This window comes from Mastacembelus armatus, chromosome 11, assembly GCF_900324485.2.
Source record: "Mastacembelus armatus chromosome 11, fMasArm1.2, whole genome shotgun sequence".
NCBI classification, from domain to species: domain Eukaryota; kingdom Metazoa; phylum Chordata; class Actinopteri; order Synbranchiformes; family Mastacembelidae; genus Mastacembelus; species Mastacembelus armatus.
In genome coordinates this window covers 18,224,922-18,241,466 of record NC_046643.1, presented here as the reverse complement: position 1 = coordinate 18,241,466, position 16,545 = coordinate 18,224,922, and the positions used below count along the sequence as shown (strand labels likewise).

The 16,545-nt window shown below is 38.7% G+C and overlaps 1 protein-coding gene across 4 annotated transcripts; it reads right to left on the bottom strand.

Moving 5' to 3' along the window:
- Positions 1 to 979: 979 nt before the first annotated feature.
- lypla2 (lysophospholipase 2) lies at positions 980 to 14,776 on the bottom strand. 4 transcript variants are annotated; one of them, XM_026299840.1, is made up of 11 exons: positions 14,731 to 14,776; positions 13,144 to 13,164; positions 8,859 to 8,951; positions 7,744 to 7,775; positions 7,011 to 7,076; positions 6,687 to 6,734; positions 6,463 to 6,533; positions 4,856 to 4,929; positions 4,609 to 4,710; positions 3,859 to 4,029; positions 980 to 3,277 (listed from the first exon to the last, which is right to left on the bottom strand). In XM_026299840.1, the coding sequence occupies exons 3-11, from the start codon at positions 8,934 to 8,936 to the stop codon at positions 3,227 to 3,229; spliced, it is 693 nt and encodes a 230-aa protein (XP_026155625.1). In that variant the 5' UTR covers positions 8,937 to 8,951; positions 13,144 to 13,164; positions 14,731 to 14,776; the 3' UTR covers positions 980 to 3,226. The 4 variants fall into 4 exon arrangements, with proteins under 4 accessions (XP_026155625.1, XP_026155626.1, XP_033181311.1 ...); XM_026299841.1 differs by lacking the exon at positions 13,144 to 13,164 and having other exon boundaries at positions 14,731 to 14,752; XM_033325420.1 differs by lacking the exon at positions 14,731 to 14,776 and having other exon boundaries at positions 13,144 to 13,181.
- Positions 14,777 to 16,545: the final 1,769 nt, after the last annotated feature.

The window sequence follows — 16,545 nt, the reverse complement described above, 5'->3', positions numbered from 1 at the left end:
AAATGATTTTAAGGTAATGATAGACTTTTGTCCAAACCTAATAGTTGTTTAATCCTAACCATGCGCATGCGTAGAACTGCTAGCGCGTTTTGAAAGGTTACACAAATCGTCAAAACACCAGCCACTAAGGAGCCCTTAGAAATCATTAAACACGTTTCTTCCTCGATATGGGAATAAATGGTCGTAAAGTGCAAACAGTAGATACAGCGTGTATTCCCGCGATAGCATGAAGATAAATGATTGTAAAATTTGATCTTGGGAGGAAACTATATGAATAATATTCATTATAACTGCTGGGTGTATATCACATTTACTTTTATTACATCCAACATTTGCCTGTGAGAAGAATGATCTAAACAGGTGTTCAGAATAACACTGGTGGGCCAGTATAACTAGTAAAATGTAGTTTTTGTACTGTTTTTGATTACAGTTACTACCTTGTTAATGAAAGTACTTTTCTGCTTCAGCGTGGTAGTGTAGATTATATTAGAGCTCACAAAACATTGAGTCAGTTTTACCAGGGATTATCATCAGGTATGGCTCTAACATCCCCAGAATACATTTAAATCAATACAAATGATTATACATTTTTCTATTACAGGACAGTTGTGTTTGCAAGTTTTATAAATGTTTGAATGTTTATTAATTTAATCCATATCTATTTTCAATATGGACTATAGAATAAAAGATGCTCAACTCACATGACTTTTTTTGTCATTTATTCCCACATACAGGTGTTTTGGAAACAAAATAAGATAAGTGGAGAGACGAATAGTCTCCCCTCAAAATATTTTCTTAATGTTCATTATAAACAGACACTAAACAGAATGAGATGACAACAGTGACAGCACACAAAATAAGTCCAATAAACAAACAAAAAAAAAAATACATGTAAAAAGTTTTAACAACATATAACCAGGAGAAAACACACAAGACAGTGTGACTTCTTCACAGACTGGAAAATTTTGGAAAGTGAAAGTGTAAGTGTAAAAATAAACAAAAAGAAGGAAACAGAACTAGCTGAGCCATGGGAAAAACATAAAAGAACTTGAGGAGACGAGAAACATTCAATGATTTGTGAATAACAATCAAAACACATCTTTCCTCCTCTCACACAGTTTTTGTTTTAAAATCAGGTTTAAGAACAGCAATACAGAGCAGGAGGCAAGCAAAATGAACATTTATAAAGGAAAATGCAGAACACCTGATATATTTTTAAGCACAAGGAACTCCTCAGAGTTACACTTCTATATCCAAAGATCACAAGATGTTCAAGATTTACGGTAAAATCGCCCTTCAGCTATGTTGGAACAGCTCCGTGCTAAAGCCCTTCCAGCAAATAGCCTTTTTTTTTTTTTTTTTTTTTTAAAGAAGTGAACTATAATAGTGTTGGATTTCACTTTAAATATGACCAAGGAAGGGCAGGGAAGGGAATATTTTCTTACATTTTCTTGAGAATAAATGTTCTGTGACAGTTTTAATCTTAGGGATAATTAGGTGTCATGGAAGAAAACCTAGGGAAAACGGGTTGTCCAACAGCCAACACCATCAACATGGAGGAGGCTGTGCATGGGGTGGATGCTGCTGAAACAATGAAGCTTGAGTTGGAAAAATGCTGAAAGAGGAAGTGTTGGTCGGAGGAACAGTGAAACAACTAATGGTGTGCAGTCTTTGCAGGTCTGCAACTGCCTGGAGTGATGCATGAGATCATGCATACTGGTAAGTCATCCACCTTTAAGCCTCCAATCTTATTTTCAGAAGCCAAAAAATTAATAACAGCACTTAACCAAAGGTGCAGCTTATTTCTTAATAAACTCCTGTGGACTCAACTACCAGTCCGGCTGTATTACTGGTACCCAAACATCAGTCCCACCCAGCCACACAACTGAGGTACTGTTACATAAAGAATCACTAAATGACAACAGATCAGTAACATGCAGGTGTGGAGGTTTCAAAATAAACAGCACAGGGTGGCAAAAGCATTGATTAGTTTTCTTTTATTTCAACTGGACTTTCTTCAAAGAATTCAAGATGTCTTATCACACTTGTTAAAAAAGAAAATGTGAATCCCCCCATCAATATTGATACCTTAATAACAAAAAGGGGCGATCATTTTTAAGCAATAAGGAATCAAGACCTAGACAGGCTGGAATAGATGGGTTGGTGGTCGACCGGTTGCTCCAGCTTTAAAAACAGCACTTACTGCACCTGAGACTAAGTCAGGTTGGAGTGGACTCCACACTGGAGTAAAACAGCTGTCATATCAAATTTAGCCTGATCAAATTTATTCATGTGATGCAGCAAACAGTAGGAGTAAATAGCATGGGTGGGTCTGTAAACAAACTGTAGGAGCTAGCATGGTTAGTGGGCTAACAAGAGCGCACAAAAAAGTTTTAAATTCTGCAGCATGTTATTAAACATTTCACCACCTTTAACCTCTGTCACTGTGCTCACACAGCAACCCTCCTCTGCTGCTTGTATCTTTTCACTGCATTGTATAGAACAAGCCTAACTTTTTCCTGGATGGGAGGTTAATCCCACCTTTTCTCAGCTGCACACCAGAGAGCTGGTTTGACTGAACTATGTACAAAGCAAAAGAGGTAGGTCTCCTTTGCTTTGCCCTCTTTTCTATATGAAAACTGGAAGCACATTCTGCTCTGAACGTGCCTGAATATGGTCACAGATGGTCAGCTAGGTGTTAACCTGCTTCCCCTCTGGATCCTATTGTTGGTTTTTCACTAAATATCTCAAATTGATGCAACAACACAAGAGGGAAAGGCCTGGTGATGGAGGTTAAGATGACATGAGGTAAAAGTGGAGCAAAACTGAGGTTAAGGTGGAGGCAACAGACAGAGGCTGTTAAACAAAACCAAAGGGAATGTATCGCGAGAGTCAATGTGTCTCCCTCCAAAGACTAAGACTTGTGAGTGCGAGCACTTCGTTACATTATCATCAAATCAGTGTGTTTGCCAAACCTGTTTTCAGTAGAAGAGCTTTTGGACTGGACTGCATGATAAGTAGGTGTCTGTTTAGCAGTGTGGATCAAATCATTATTGTTAAAAGTGTGTGTGCGTGTGTGTGTGTGTGTGTGTGTGCATGGTCATGCACGTTATCTCGTAAGTGTGTGTGGAAGAGGGGGTGCTCATGGCTGTTTCCTGTGGGAGAATGGCAGATCAGGGGTGAGAGGTCAGTGTCTCGGGGGGGTCACAGTGGGGATGAGGTGAGGTCAGATTCGGGGCAAATACTTCTCAATAAATTCCTTTACAGCTGCCATCTCCTGCAAGGGAGAAAAACATGTGTTGGTACAGAGAACAAGTCAAACATATAAACGTACTGAGCCTACACAGAACAGTTTGAAACCTACAGATGGAAAGCTAGTGATCAAGACTAACAAGTCAGAAAATATGGAGTTCAAAGTGGGAAGATCCAGATTTCTGTAAGTAAATATAGTGTTCAACAACATCAAGGTTTGTATGGCCCTGAAACTACCCTGCTGGATTCTGTGCAACAGATTAATAACTATAATAGAAAATATCAAAATTTCAGAGATTGTTTAAAAAAAACAAACAAACAAAAAAAAAAACTAGTGACTTTAAATTAAAGGCACTGGAAAACACATTTCACAGTTTTAATCAGTTCACTTACACACTATGGTTAAATTTTGAATAAATGTCATGGTTGAGTTTATCAGCAATAACTGCAGAACAACAGATTTCTTTTGTTTCTCTAGAAATGACAGTCAATGAAAAATATTCTTTATGTTTTATCATACTAGCAAATTTAATTCAGGTATTTGTGGAAATGATTCAGCCTCACACAGCAGGACAAACCCACACACACCATCTAATGCTGCAGTACCTGGGGACAGGAGCTGTGAGGGAGCCCTGGGTAGGTTTTAAAGGTGATCAACTGAGGGTTAACAATGGATTTGAGTTTTTCTGCCGTCAGGGCACCAAACTCCACTGGGATCATGCTGTCCATCTGACCGTGGCACTGCAGGATTGGAAGGTTCTTGTTGCCGCTTGACGCCTGCAGGGTGGACACAACAGAGACCCAACAAAACCACAGTGAAAATGCAGGTTTGTCTTTTTGTTCCATCCATCCATTTTCTATACCTGTTTATTCCTTAACCAGGGTCCCAGGGATCTGCTGGAGCCTATCCCAGCTCTCTTTGGGTGAAAGGCAGGGGTCCACCCTGGACAGGTCACCAGTCCATCACAGGGCCACATAGAGACAAACAACCTCACACACTCACACTCACTCCTATGGGCAATTTAGAGTCACCAATCAACCTGACATACATGTTTTTGGACTGTGGGAGGAAACCAGAGTACCTGGAGAAAACCCACACAAGCACAGGGAGACAACAAACAGAAAGGCAGAGTTGCAAACCCACGACCTTCTTGCTGTGAGGCAACAGTGCTAACCACTCAGCCACCATGTTGCCCCCTTTTTGTTTCAATCCACAATAAAAAAAAAAAAACAAGTGTGACAAGTGTAAAAGTCTGAATATACCTATAGTGCGTGGATCAATTTTAATGTAGACATAAAAGCAGCATATTTAAAAGAAGCACTTTTATGTTTGAAACTGTAAAACTGTGACTGCACCGATGGGAAACTCCTGTGAAGTGGAAGCCAGCAGCTGAGGGCCACAACACCAGCCAACTGATGCTGGCAGGTCAAGGCGGTATACAAGGACAAGGCCCCACCCTGAGGAAGAAGGCAGGAAGCAAACAGAGAAAAAAAAAAAAAATCAAACAAAGATTATTACATGTATTAACCTGCATTTTCTGATATTTTATCTGCTTCTATATCTCGGACCAAATATAAACAAGGCTAGGATGTAAATTCTTACCTGAGAGAAGCCACCGAGGATTATACGGTGTGGTGGAATCCCATTTTTAGCCTCGTGTTCGATTATGGCCTTGACTGGAGGAAAGCGAGGAAGTTTATGTGTTAATCAATAAAGAGACATCATTCACAGACCGTAAAACAAACCCTTCAGACATTAAGGGTCAGGCAGCTCAGTGGGCAGTAGATGTCTGGTACAACAAATGTCTGTCAAATTTTTCTGGCTCGGTGAGTGCACAAAAATATCAGGCTGTTTCAGGCTCCCTGTCACTTTTTAAAATTTTACCCTCTGACCACTGGGTGGAGCCACCTCAATACATTTGTGGCTGTCTCAGAGAAAAGGTTAAAGCCAAAGGCCTGGATTTGTGTAAAGGCAAATATATTTATACAGGTGCTGTTGTGAAAGGCCACACTCAAAATATGTGCCATCATTGATTAGAGACACCCCTGTGGAGATTTGCCGTGTATCCTCATTCACAGAAACAGCTCTGCAGCACTACTACAGGTCTAAAACTCCAAAAGGATTCTTTAAGAAACAGAGAACATGTACATGTTCCCACACACTGGTCGATGACAGTTTTGGAAAGTTTCAAAAAGAGTCTGATGCAGTGTTGCCATTTCCAGTGTCGAAAAGTGCATGAGGAGTGTGTCCAATGACAAAACATCGGACTCATTAAGGTGAATGTTTTGTTGCTGTTGTTTCTCAGCTCTGGAACAATCTGCCATAAAGTGCATCACAAAAACCCTTTTTTGTGATGTTTTTTTGTTGTAAATGTACATCACATTTTCATAAGACCAGATCTTGAGTTATTCACGGTCTAATGTAGGCTTTGGACCAACATGAGCCCTGTGTGGGGGAAAAAAATGCAGCCCACTTATTCCTTTACATGGAACCAGTCCATTGCCACAGCAGGGGGGCAAATGCTGAGGGCTCCAGCTAAACAACACAGAGTGGTCTGGCCTTAACTTTTGCTCCAGCGTCTGCAACATCACCTGGTAAGGTGCCATATGGGCCAATTTAAATACCTGCATGTGCACAGTCCTGATAAACATAAATGCTGTGTTTCTAATTTTTACCTCACAGCTGCTGTGATAAAAATGTAAAGGAGCTGCAGCTGAGATATGTTGGCAAAACGGCAAAATCCTGCCAGTGTGTATTAGAAGCTGCTGTGTGGTATTTCAGCCTCTGATAAGTCTTCAAACACGTTAATCTCTTACCCAAACTGGACTCCCTGGGATTTATTTCACTGCCTCACACTGCCTTAAACAAAAAATCCTCCTGTACTCTTTTATAATACATTAATATTCTGGTCTTACTTTCTTTGGAGCGAATACATTTAAAATGTGTTGTATATGGTTTGTATAATTTATGGTTTGCACACTGGTGCAGTCAGACTGTAGCCTTCATTAAACAGCAGAGAGGGACATCAAACAGGAGGAGTGTGGACTTGATAGGCAACTAAATTACAACATAACTGATATTAGTGACAGACAAAAGCGATTATCTTCCGGTCACAATATCACACTGATGTAATGGCTTATATCTTCCATTATGAACCATCACCAATCCCACAGGAATGTAAGGAATGGGCTTTAAAACATTAAACTCACTGTTTTCTGCTGCCTTCTTGATTCCAGATTCATCCTCTGGAGAGTCGGGGCTGAGACCCATGAGGTCAAACCTGCACACAAGCACATGCACGCATTAATAGAAATCAATAGATACAATCAGTGGTATTGTCAATGGCAATATGTGGGGCCTATTGTAGTTTCCAGGGAAACAATAGCATCCAGTGTTGAGCTAAATGGCTGTTTCTTTCATCACGCCAACTCACCATGCGGGCATCGTCGCCTTCATGTTGAGGGTGACGGGGATGTGGGGCCTGCGAGGAAAAAAGGGAGGGAGAGAAATAAAAAGAGCAGATCAGCAGCAGTCGGGAGCTAAAATGTTGGGGATTAATTCTCGCTATCAGGCAGAATGGCATATAAACGACTTGTTTAAAGTCGCTTTTGCATTCTGACAGGCAAATTTTAAAATGCTATCAACTTTATATTGGTTCTCTGTTCACTTTTGACATCCTTTTTTCTCCTCCCTGCTGACAAGTGACAGTCTTAGAGGCATGAAGTATGACAGGACAAACAGAGATGAAAAGCCTTACGCGTGGGGACAGATGAACTTAACGTGAGGCAGCTGGATCCTCGTCAAAGTGTCGGCCCACCCATGCCTGACAGAACACAGAGAGAAAGCAGCTCTTTGTTTCTAACCCACATGCAGTAAAATAACTAATATGCATCCCACAAAAAGTATTAAAACTTAATACAGTGTGCAGTGCAATATGCTTGTAAACGAAAAACACTTCTACACAGAGTAATGCATGTTAGAAAGCGTTTGTTCTTAAGAGAAAAACACCCACCAGAGGGAACATTAGAGAACATTACAACATTTGACTGGTTGAATCAGCCAGATTGAAGTACTGATCTGAGTACTTTTTCAACTCATCGCTCGTACTGTCAGAGCTGAGTTCTAAAAGTAAACTACATGAATGTGGGCATCAATTACCACATTTGCACTTAATCACATCGTATTGTCTTTGGCAGACTGGACAGTTCTCTGATAAAAAAAAAAAAAAAAGCGTAAATATAAGCAGGGCTGTAGCCAGAATTGAAAAAAATATAGTATTTCTCTAGAAAAAACCTCCTCTACACAAAAATCACACAATGTGCTACAGTTTGTGTCTTATTTTTATTATTAATATTTATCAAATTCTTCTTGGTTTTATGTTTTTGGAAATCACTTTTCATAAATCCAGTGTAAAGTATTCAGACCCCTTCAGGAGATTCAATTTTAAATGGTTATAACTGCATCATTTATGACAATGAAACACTACTCACCCTGTGTCTCCCAACCCATGAAGGAAGATCACCTGTAACAGATACAGTGTTTAGCACTACCTCTTTCCAAATTTAAACCAAAATAGACCCACATTAACTGGCAACATTTCTTAAAGTGAAACTTTGCTCATTTTCAACCAGAACCCTCCATTTTAAATGTGTGGCGTTTATATCAATGAATAACAGTAAATGTCAGTCCGTATTTGTGAAGGGTTCTTTGTAAACTCTTCCAAAAACAATGGAAAAAGCAGAGGGGGGGTGCTGGGAATATGACCGTTTTCTCCAGTCATAGGTCATTGATAATATATTCAATTTTTGCTGCTTGATCACAAAAATAATCATCTCTATAGCTTTCAACATTTCCCTCAATATTCACTGTACAGACATGCTAACAAAAAAACCCTTTTAAACCTCAAGCCAGTTTATCACAGAGTGTCAGCCACAGTGTGCCACTGGCTAAGTGTGCAAGCCTGTTCCAAAGCAGACAAAAACAGGTGCCAATCCCCCATTCTTGCCAAGATAAGCTTTCACTGCCAGTTTCCACACACGCTGCTCTCTGCAGAGACACCATGGAAGGGAATAACAACAGTTGAGAAAGCTGGCAATTCACTGCTAGTTGGCTGGAAATTAGAGATTCAGCTGTCGTTGCAGAGATCAAAACGTTTTTTCTTCTTCCGTGTAGGGTTTGAGATGAGGTTTAGAGCTGGAACCAGAGAATCAACACAATGAAAGACACGCTTCATTTTTATACTCAGACCTACACTGTGCCTGTTGAATGTACTGCACTTGTTATAACAACTGCTACAGGTGCAGCTACAGATGAGGCCTCTGATTGGAAGAAAGAGCGTTTACTAGGACAAGTAATATGATAGAAATCAGACTTACAGTCAATCAATCATGGCTGATTATGTCTGAAAATTGAATTGGATAAAATCGTTGTTTATAAAGGTTCAATCAGGATTTTGTTTGCTAATGAGATGAGACCATGAGATAGAAGGTTCATCAAATATCACAATCAGAAAACCTTTGATATAAGAAGCCAAGGTTCTCGTGTGTTTAGCTTTTTGAAAAATTTTCATTTAACACTTGTTTTTGAGTTTTTGGGCATCACTCACCGCCGCGGTCTCCTTCTCCATCCCGGACACTGTCACGGCCTCAGCGAGCAGCGGCACAGACATGTTGTTGCCACACATACACCGTAAGAGATGCTGGACAGAGGACAGAAAAACCTGTGGTCAGCTGACTGTAGATATATACAGTGTGGAAATTTTCCACAAATGTTATCTATCAAACACAAAGATTTATTTTTCTCTCATACATTTTCAGATATTCCAAGCTGTTTACAAATTGTCCCTTATTTTCCATGCCTGTGTGTGAACCGGGAGAATATTTACACAAAAGAAAATATTAAATATTTACTTAAAAATTAAAGTTCACAGTTTTTATTCCTGGGGCCATGGAGCCCCCTGATGTTCTGAAGCACTTTATGGATATTAGATGTTTGTAATACAGTTTACTTTGCTGCTGATGAATCAGCCCTGGCCTCAGGAGTCATTGATTACATCATATTAAATTTGGGAAAACTTGTTTTCTCAGGTCTCAAGCTCTGCAAGACAAGTCTGTGCAAACTCAGTAAAGCAGACGTGGATATAATCTCCACAGAGGATCTGTGGGACACGTCAGACTCACATTTTAAATTCATGCCTTGCCCCTGACCCTATTAGTTTCAGTTTAATTTACAAAAATTTCTCTAAACAATATATTCCAGCTTTAATAGTAAGAAATAAGCTTTACAGGCTGATCAGTGGGATTTACATAGATTTTCAATTATTTGTAAAAACTAAAAAATAATGAGATGCTGGAGCAGAAGTATATTATTACTCTAATTATTCCAAATGTAATTTTCTTGATGAATCCTTTAGCCTATTAAAGGTTAAAAAGATAAAGAGAAAAGTGCAATTTACAATTTCTTTGAAGTGGTGATTACTCTGACATATATTTAGTGTACTGTTTAAATTAATACATGATCACCACAAGCAGCATATCTTCACATTTAAAAAGATGAAACCAGAGAATATTTGACATTTTTGCTTGAAACATGATTGGAATACCTAACCCTTTATTAAAATGGTTTCTGATCACAACTAAAATCCATGGATCAGCTGATAGTAGCTTGTGGCAAATAAATCGTATGTGTGTCCACTGATAATTAACAGGTCATTTAAATTCTGATATTAATACAGTTATTCATATTTGTATTGGCCTAAAAATTTCAGAATGGGTCTGGACCTGCTAAATTGGGGACCTGTCCAAGGTGTACCCCTGCCTTTCACCCAAAGAGAGCTGGGGTAGGCTCCAGCAGATACTAATCGACACAGCTCTAAATGACATAATTACAGAAATGAACTATTTGATCATGTTGTTTCATTTGCTGGAGTCATAAAAATGTATGTAAATAAAATTGTAGGTTTGTTGTTTTTTTCAAAATCATATATGTGCCTTGATAATGACAATTTGTTAAATTCTCAGTTTTTAAAAAATGATCGGTGGGTTAAAAATGCTGGTGATAATTTGTTTGCGCCAAACCTGCTGTTCACAAAGGTCAAAAACCAGTGTTCACTAGGATCTATTCACAGCTGAGCTTATTTAAAACAAGGCACTTTCAATGTACAGCGTCATGTTGTTCAGGAGGACTTAACGTTGTTTTTGGACATCAGTGTTGACAAAGAACATCACAGTTGCAACACTGGCTGGTTATCGATGTGGCCATTCAGCCCACAGACAGGAAGAACAAAGCTGAACATACCGTAAACAGACAAAGAGCCTGCTTGCTGATCCTGAAACAGCAGCCATGAGGTCAGTCTTTGTGTGTTGGACATGTTTCTGCAGCCAGCAAGTGGCGAGACTCTTAACTAAATGAATCTCCCTCCCTCTGCTGCACTCTGCAAGTCAGCTGTAGACGCCTGTCTCTCTGTACAGTGAGTCAGCCATCGGTAACAAGCAGAGATCAGGTGGTTGATTTACAGTAAAGACGAGCAGTAAAAGCCTTGGTTCATTAATGGCTTTTAACTTTCAGATGATGTGGGATGGGACGGGTGGGTCAGAAGGCACCCTGCCCGATTGGTAAACAGGCAATGAGGACAGAGTGAAATGACTGAAACATTGGGGTTAATATGTAAACCTTAGGGGGATTACACTCCATGGGTGTTTAAATTCCACTGCTATTATGGCAGAGCCACTAAATGCCGCTCAGTTTCTTCTGTGGCCTGTGTGTGTTTGCTCTTGCGGGTGACTAATTACCATCTGAAGGTCACATTCACAGCCAAAATACATGGAAGTGAACAGTAAAACTGTGATTTTGCCTTGTGTCCTGATCCTTCATAAATGAGTAATAGTGAAATAAAAACTGGGCAAGGTCACAAATCAGGAAACAGTCTGGATCAGACTTTATACCTTTTCATCACACTACATTTATCTGACATCTATAGTAAAAAGCTACTTCTTAGATTAAGATTTTACATACAACAATATATGACACACTTGTAAAATACTTTGTTTTTGAATTGTTAATTATTAAACCAAATCTGTGTCTAGTCAGGGTCTCTTATCACTTACAGATGTCTGAGCTGTTATCAGTCAGACACAATTCCCCTCCAAGCTTAGATGGTTTCTTTAAATAACTGTCTGAGAATCAAACTGGGATAGAAATGATCAGAAAATTAATTTATTAATCAAGCAACAGAATAATAAGTACTATTTTGATAATTTATTTTTTCATTTCAATCTTTTCTTAAGCTGAAATTGTGAAAAAATGTCAAATATTTTTAGCTACATGTTCTCAAACGTAAAGATTTGCTGTTTGGGGCCATATATATCATTGGAAACTCGGTATTGATAATAGTGTTATTCTGACTACAATAGCTGCAATAAGCTGTTTCTGGCATTTAATAATCTAATTTAATAAACATTTAATAAGTAAAACCATCCATTATTTTACAGAAAATGTAAAGATTGGGACTCAAACCTGAGATTGGAACCACTGGACCAAACTACTTAACTGTATATAAAGTGGTTAAATAAGTATTAACAATCCAAAATTGTTATTAGAACAATATACTACTCAGGGAGGATTATTCTGCAGTACTTTCAGTACATTAGATAATCCTTATGTACTTAAGCGGGATTTTAAATGCAGGACTGTATTTTAAAGCTGCAGTACTGGTATTTTAACATAAAAACACCAAACATTTTAAGCTGAGAACAACCAAAATATAATGTGAATAAAATCTGCATCACTGGATGTGAATTCAGAGCCACCAAATTCTAAATCAGTGGTAAACTCTTTTTTTTTTTTAAACAAACAATTTAGCTGCACTGCTCCTTTTGAAAGGGAACAGACAGAGATTCTGAGACAAAAAGCAGACAGCAAGGGAAGTGAAACAAAAAACAAGACAACAAAAAAGATAAATGAGTGAGAGATGGAGGAGTGTAGAACACTGAATTATATGTCTGAACAAGTAGGACAGGCTCTCCAAAAGTGGCAGCATATGCAAAGAGGTGATTAATCACTGTTATTCCCTTTTTCCACCTGATACTGTTTAGTAGATTCAAAGTGACCCAAAACCCAGAGTAGCAGCATAAAGCAGTGTGTGGGTTTTCCAATGCACGCACTAAGAAACAATAGCTCACACTCTATGCTTCTGGAGGAGGCCGCTGGTTAAAAATAGTGTCACGCTGTGGAACAAGCATCAAGTCCAATTCAGGTTCAGTCTTAAAAAATGAAAACAGGCTTGTTCTAACATATAAACTAAATTTCATTTACTTACTTTAATGCCGTTTTTATTTATTTTGCATAAACCTTCTTTCAGTATCCTCCATACACTGCTTTATAAATGCATCTGCAGCAGCATATTAGGATTATTTGGTGATTAATGGCCCTGTAACACTACTAAGCTGTGGGTGGAAATGGAGAAACTATACATTCACATACAGGAAACCTTCAAAACTTAGGCTGGATTCACTGACACTGGACTTGCATTAAAATAAAGTGGGTGTTAATGTACAAAAGAAGGAAGTGCAGCTGGAAAAAACAGATGTATGTTTACATACATCTACAGCACAGGGGTTTGAAATACTTAAGACTTTTACTAGTGTGGAAAATAATCATGGCAGAAACTCTTTCATTCTCTAGAAATACAACATTCACATTAGTTTCCCTCACTGAAATAAACAAAGAAAGGCTGCATTTCTTCAGACAGAGTGAAAGTCTAATAGAGCAGCACGGTGTCTGGGATTTTGGAAACAGATAAAAACATCCTGAGTCAAAAATTTATTCAATTAAATGATAAGTTTTAAATATGAAGAAAATAGTGAAAGCTGACCAAGGAGACATCATATTACCTGTTTTGTTCAGCGACAAACCTAAAAGACACAAATATCTAATTCAAAAATAAAAAGAACAGCAAAATATGCAGTATGTATGATGGTCAAATAAAACAAGCAATGGTAAGTTATAGCTGACATTTTTCACTATTTCTGGGTACTTTTACTATAACACAACAACTAAAGAAATTATCAGCAGATTTGTTGAAAAATGAAATAACTGTTCGTTGTAGTCCTAACTGATATCATCAAAACATAGTGGATACTGTATTGCGTTTTGGTCACTGTACAATCTAGTACTAGAATAAATATTGGCCTGATATCCAAGGCTGAATGGCAGTTAAATTATAGCTCGCTTGCTTTATTGTGACAGAGCAGTATGTAAGCAGCAACAGGGATTGCTAAAACACGATTAGATTAATAAATGTTGACAAATGTAAGCACTTGGCCAGTATTGTACTTATTCTATCACGAAGCAAGACAGAAAAAGCAAAACGCCACCTGTGTTGCAGGGAACATAAAGCACGGGTCTGCATCCTGCATGACTCCAATCAGATTTAAGTCAAATCACAGAAACAGCGGAGTGCTGCAATCACTCTCACACATACACACACGCACACTTGTTTCTATCTTTGTGAGGACACGAAGACATAATGCTTTCCCTAGACCCTTACCTTAACCATCACGACGATATGCCTAACCCTAACCTAAACCTAACCGTAACCATAAAACCAAGTCTTAACTCTTAACAGTCATAAAAAAAATTAATTAAAAAAAAAAAAAAAAAAAAATTGAAGTTGTGAGGACCGGCCAAAATGTCCTCACAAGAACGGTATCAGAATAAAACGTGTCCACAAAACCACAGGAAGGCGTGTATAAACACACACACACACACCAAAGCAGGCTGCTGCACTCGGACAGCTCAGAGGATACGGATGCCTGGCAAACAACAGGATAATATGCGGCACTGAGTGACAGGCACCCCCCCCCTTCCCTTCCATCCACAGCAGCGGCTAACCCTGATCTGCGCCCGCTGATAGAGGTTACTAGCTCGGCTAGCTAGCTCATATGGAAACGCTTTGTAGTCAAAAGGGTAAGCTGAAAACGGATCGGTAAAATGGGCATTATTATATTGTTATCACAATACAGCTGAAGCAGAGGAAGCGGGTGGCGGGGGTGTTGAAGAGAAAAGAGACAATGAATGGTTAGCTCTGTTGTGCGACCCGTCATCTTCAATCCTCGGTAGTGATGGCATGCAGAGGCGCAAAGCCCAAAAAAAGACCGATTGAATGACTCTTAACCGTCGCACTCCGGTTTAATCCCGGTCTAACCGTTCACACACATCTAACAACCGGGGCTAGTAGTGGTGGTGGTGGAGCTGCAGCTAGCTAACATCACACACATTAATTGTATTGTCTTCTACCGGTGTCCCTCTTCGTTTGCCTTAAGCTAACGTTACAATTCAAACCCGGAGCTCAAACTCGGACTGTTTTTAGAAGACACTATAAGCGCCAGAAAAGCCCCGGTAAGGTTCAGTTTGAGGCGGGATAAAGTGTTAAAAATTAGACCCACGGCCCACAAGCTAATAGAAATTCATACACTCACCGCTTGCTGTCCCAGTTCACGACGGAGCGGAACTTCCGCTACTGGCCGCACACAAGCAGGGGGCGGGGACAGAACGGACAGACGTCATCGCTTAGCAACCTAATAGCAACGCCCCACTCAGATCGCAATCGATTTTCAGATATAATCAATATATAACCAATATACAGTGTTTGAAATGACTGCGTGTATTTACCTCATATTGATTGGTACTTTGTCCTAAAGGTGTGCTGCATTTCAAAGGGAAAATTTGCACTTTTGTTCTATTTTAGATAAAAGTACAAACGGAGGCCATTAACAGCCCAAAATACTTTAAGTACTTTTATCAAACCAAACTACTTTAATGTTGGCCCTATCTCAGATCATTGAATTATAATTACTGATGTTGCAGATGGTGAATGTCGAGCTAATAATGGGTATAATTTGAAGTACTTTATATACTGCTGTAGCTTGTGAAGTTCCCACAAGGATCAATAAAATTTCATAGTTTTGTATTATTAAAATTCTGGAAAATAGCAAGCAACTAAAGTTATTGAATAAACAGTGCAATAAAAAGTCAAATATTTGCCTCTGAAATATAGAGAAGTGCAGCATAAAATTAACATACTCAAGGACGAAACACCTCAGAACTATTTAAATACAGTACTTGAGTAAATGGTACTTTCCCTCTTTGATAATTACTGTGTGAAGCTTGTACTATGACTAACATTAACCAACATATTATATCCTCATTATAACTAGGACATTAGATGGTGAGTCATTTTACTCTGGCTCTTACACCGAGAAAGGATTACTGTAACAGCGAGAACATACCTTCATTGGAGTCTCATTTATTTGCAGAAGGTGGATTAACTTCTAAGAAGTGCTAACCCAGTACCTCCATTATTAAACCTGAGAACACAGGGTTAGGCGCTGCTATATTTTCAAACTCTCAGACAGACGCAGTAAAAATTATAATGGTAAAATAATTACCATGTTATTACACTTTTTCAATGCGGCTCAGCTGTTTATAAAAAAACAATAGTATATAGTCATTTACATTAGACCGCAACAAAAAAACAAAATATAGAAAGGTATTAGTTGTAGCCTACATTATGAGTATTTAAAATTGTATAAAGGAGAATACTTGATCTTGGTGTTTCATTGTAAGGTTCTGCAAGTGACTGCTTCAAGAAGCTATTTTATGAGCTTTTGACTGATGCACTCAGTAACATTAGATGATGATGATGTACCTGCAGCTAATAATACATATTAATCCATTGTGAAACATCATCTCCCACAGTGAACATAAACATTCCCATAAATGTCCTCATGATGACACAGTGAATCATTAATCAATGAAATGAATCAATGACATAATCCACTGGAAGATGTGGATGTCCTGGCATCCCTTTTAGTCAGTTTTAGCAGGAGGTTTAGGTGCAAAAGTTCCACTGAATTATGAAAAAGTTGAGAATTTGAGATATTTGTGTTAAAATCTTGTGCTGATAGTGAAAGCTCAGGCTGCTCATGCCTTGGATTTGATTAAGACCTTCTTTTAATACCTCATACAGGCCTACTATCAATTTCCACAAATGCCCTCCCTCAGATGACATTTACTTTATAAACAGAGTCAATGTAGCTTTGAGAATTCATTTCCTCATAGAGATAAACTGAAAAGACAGCTAGAGCATTTTGATGCTAGCCTATCTGTTATGGCAGACAAGTAGGCAGTCGCAAATTAACCCACCAGGTGGCAGAAAACATCCATCTACAAATCTATTTGTTTGACCAAGTCTTCTTCTAAAAGTCTTTAATTTAATATATTACTACTATTTG

Excerpts from the sequence above, each read along its gene's own strand:
- lypla2 (XM_026299840.1), bottom strand. The coding sequence starts at position 8,936 with ATGTGTGGCAACAACATGTCTGTGCCGCTGCTCGCTGAGGCCGTGACA. Across the intron at positions 7,776-8,858 it reads TGGAGAAGGAGACCGCGGCG|GTGATCTTCCTTCATGGGTT; the intron begins GTGAGTGATGCC and ends TATCTGTTACAG. Across the intron at positions 6,534-6,686 it reads AAGGCGACGATGCCCGCATG|GTTTGACCTCATGGGTCTCA; the intron begins GTGAGTTGGCGT and ends GCTTGTGTGCAG.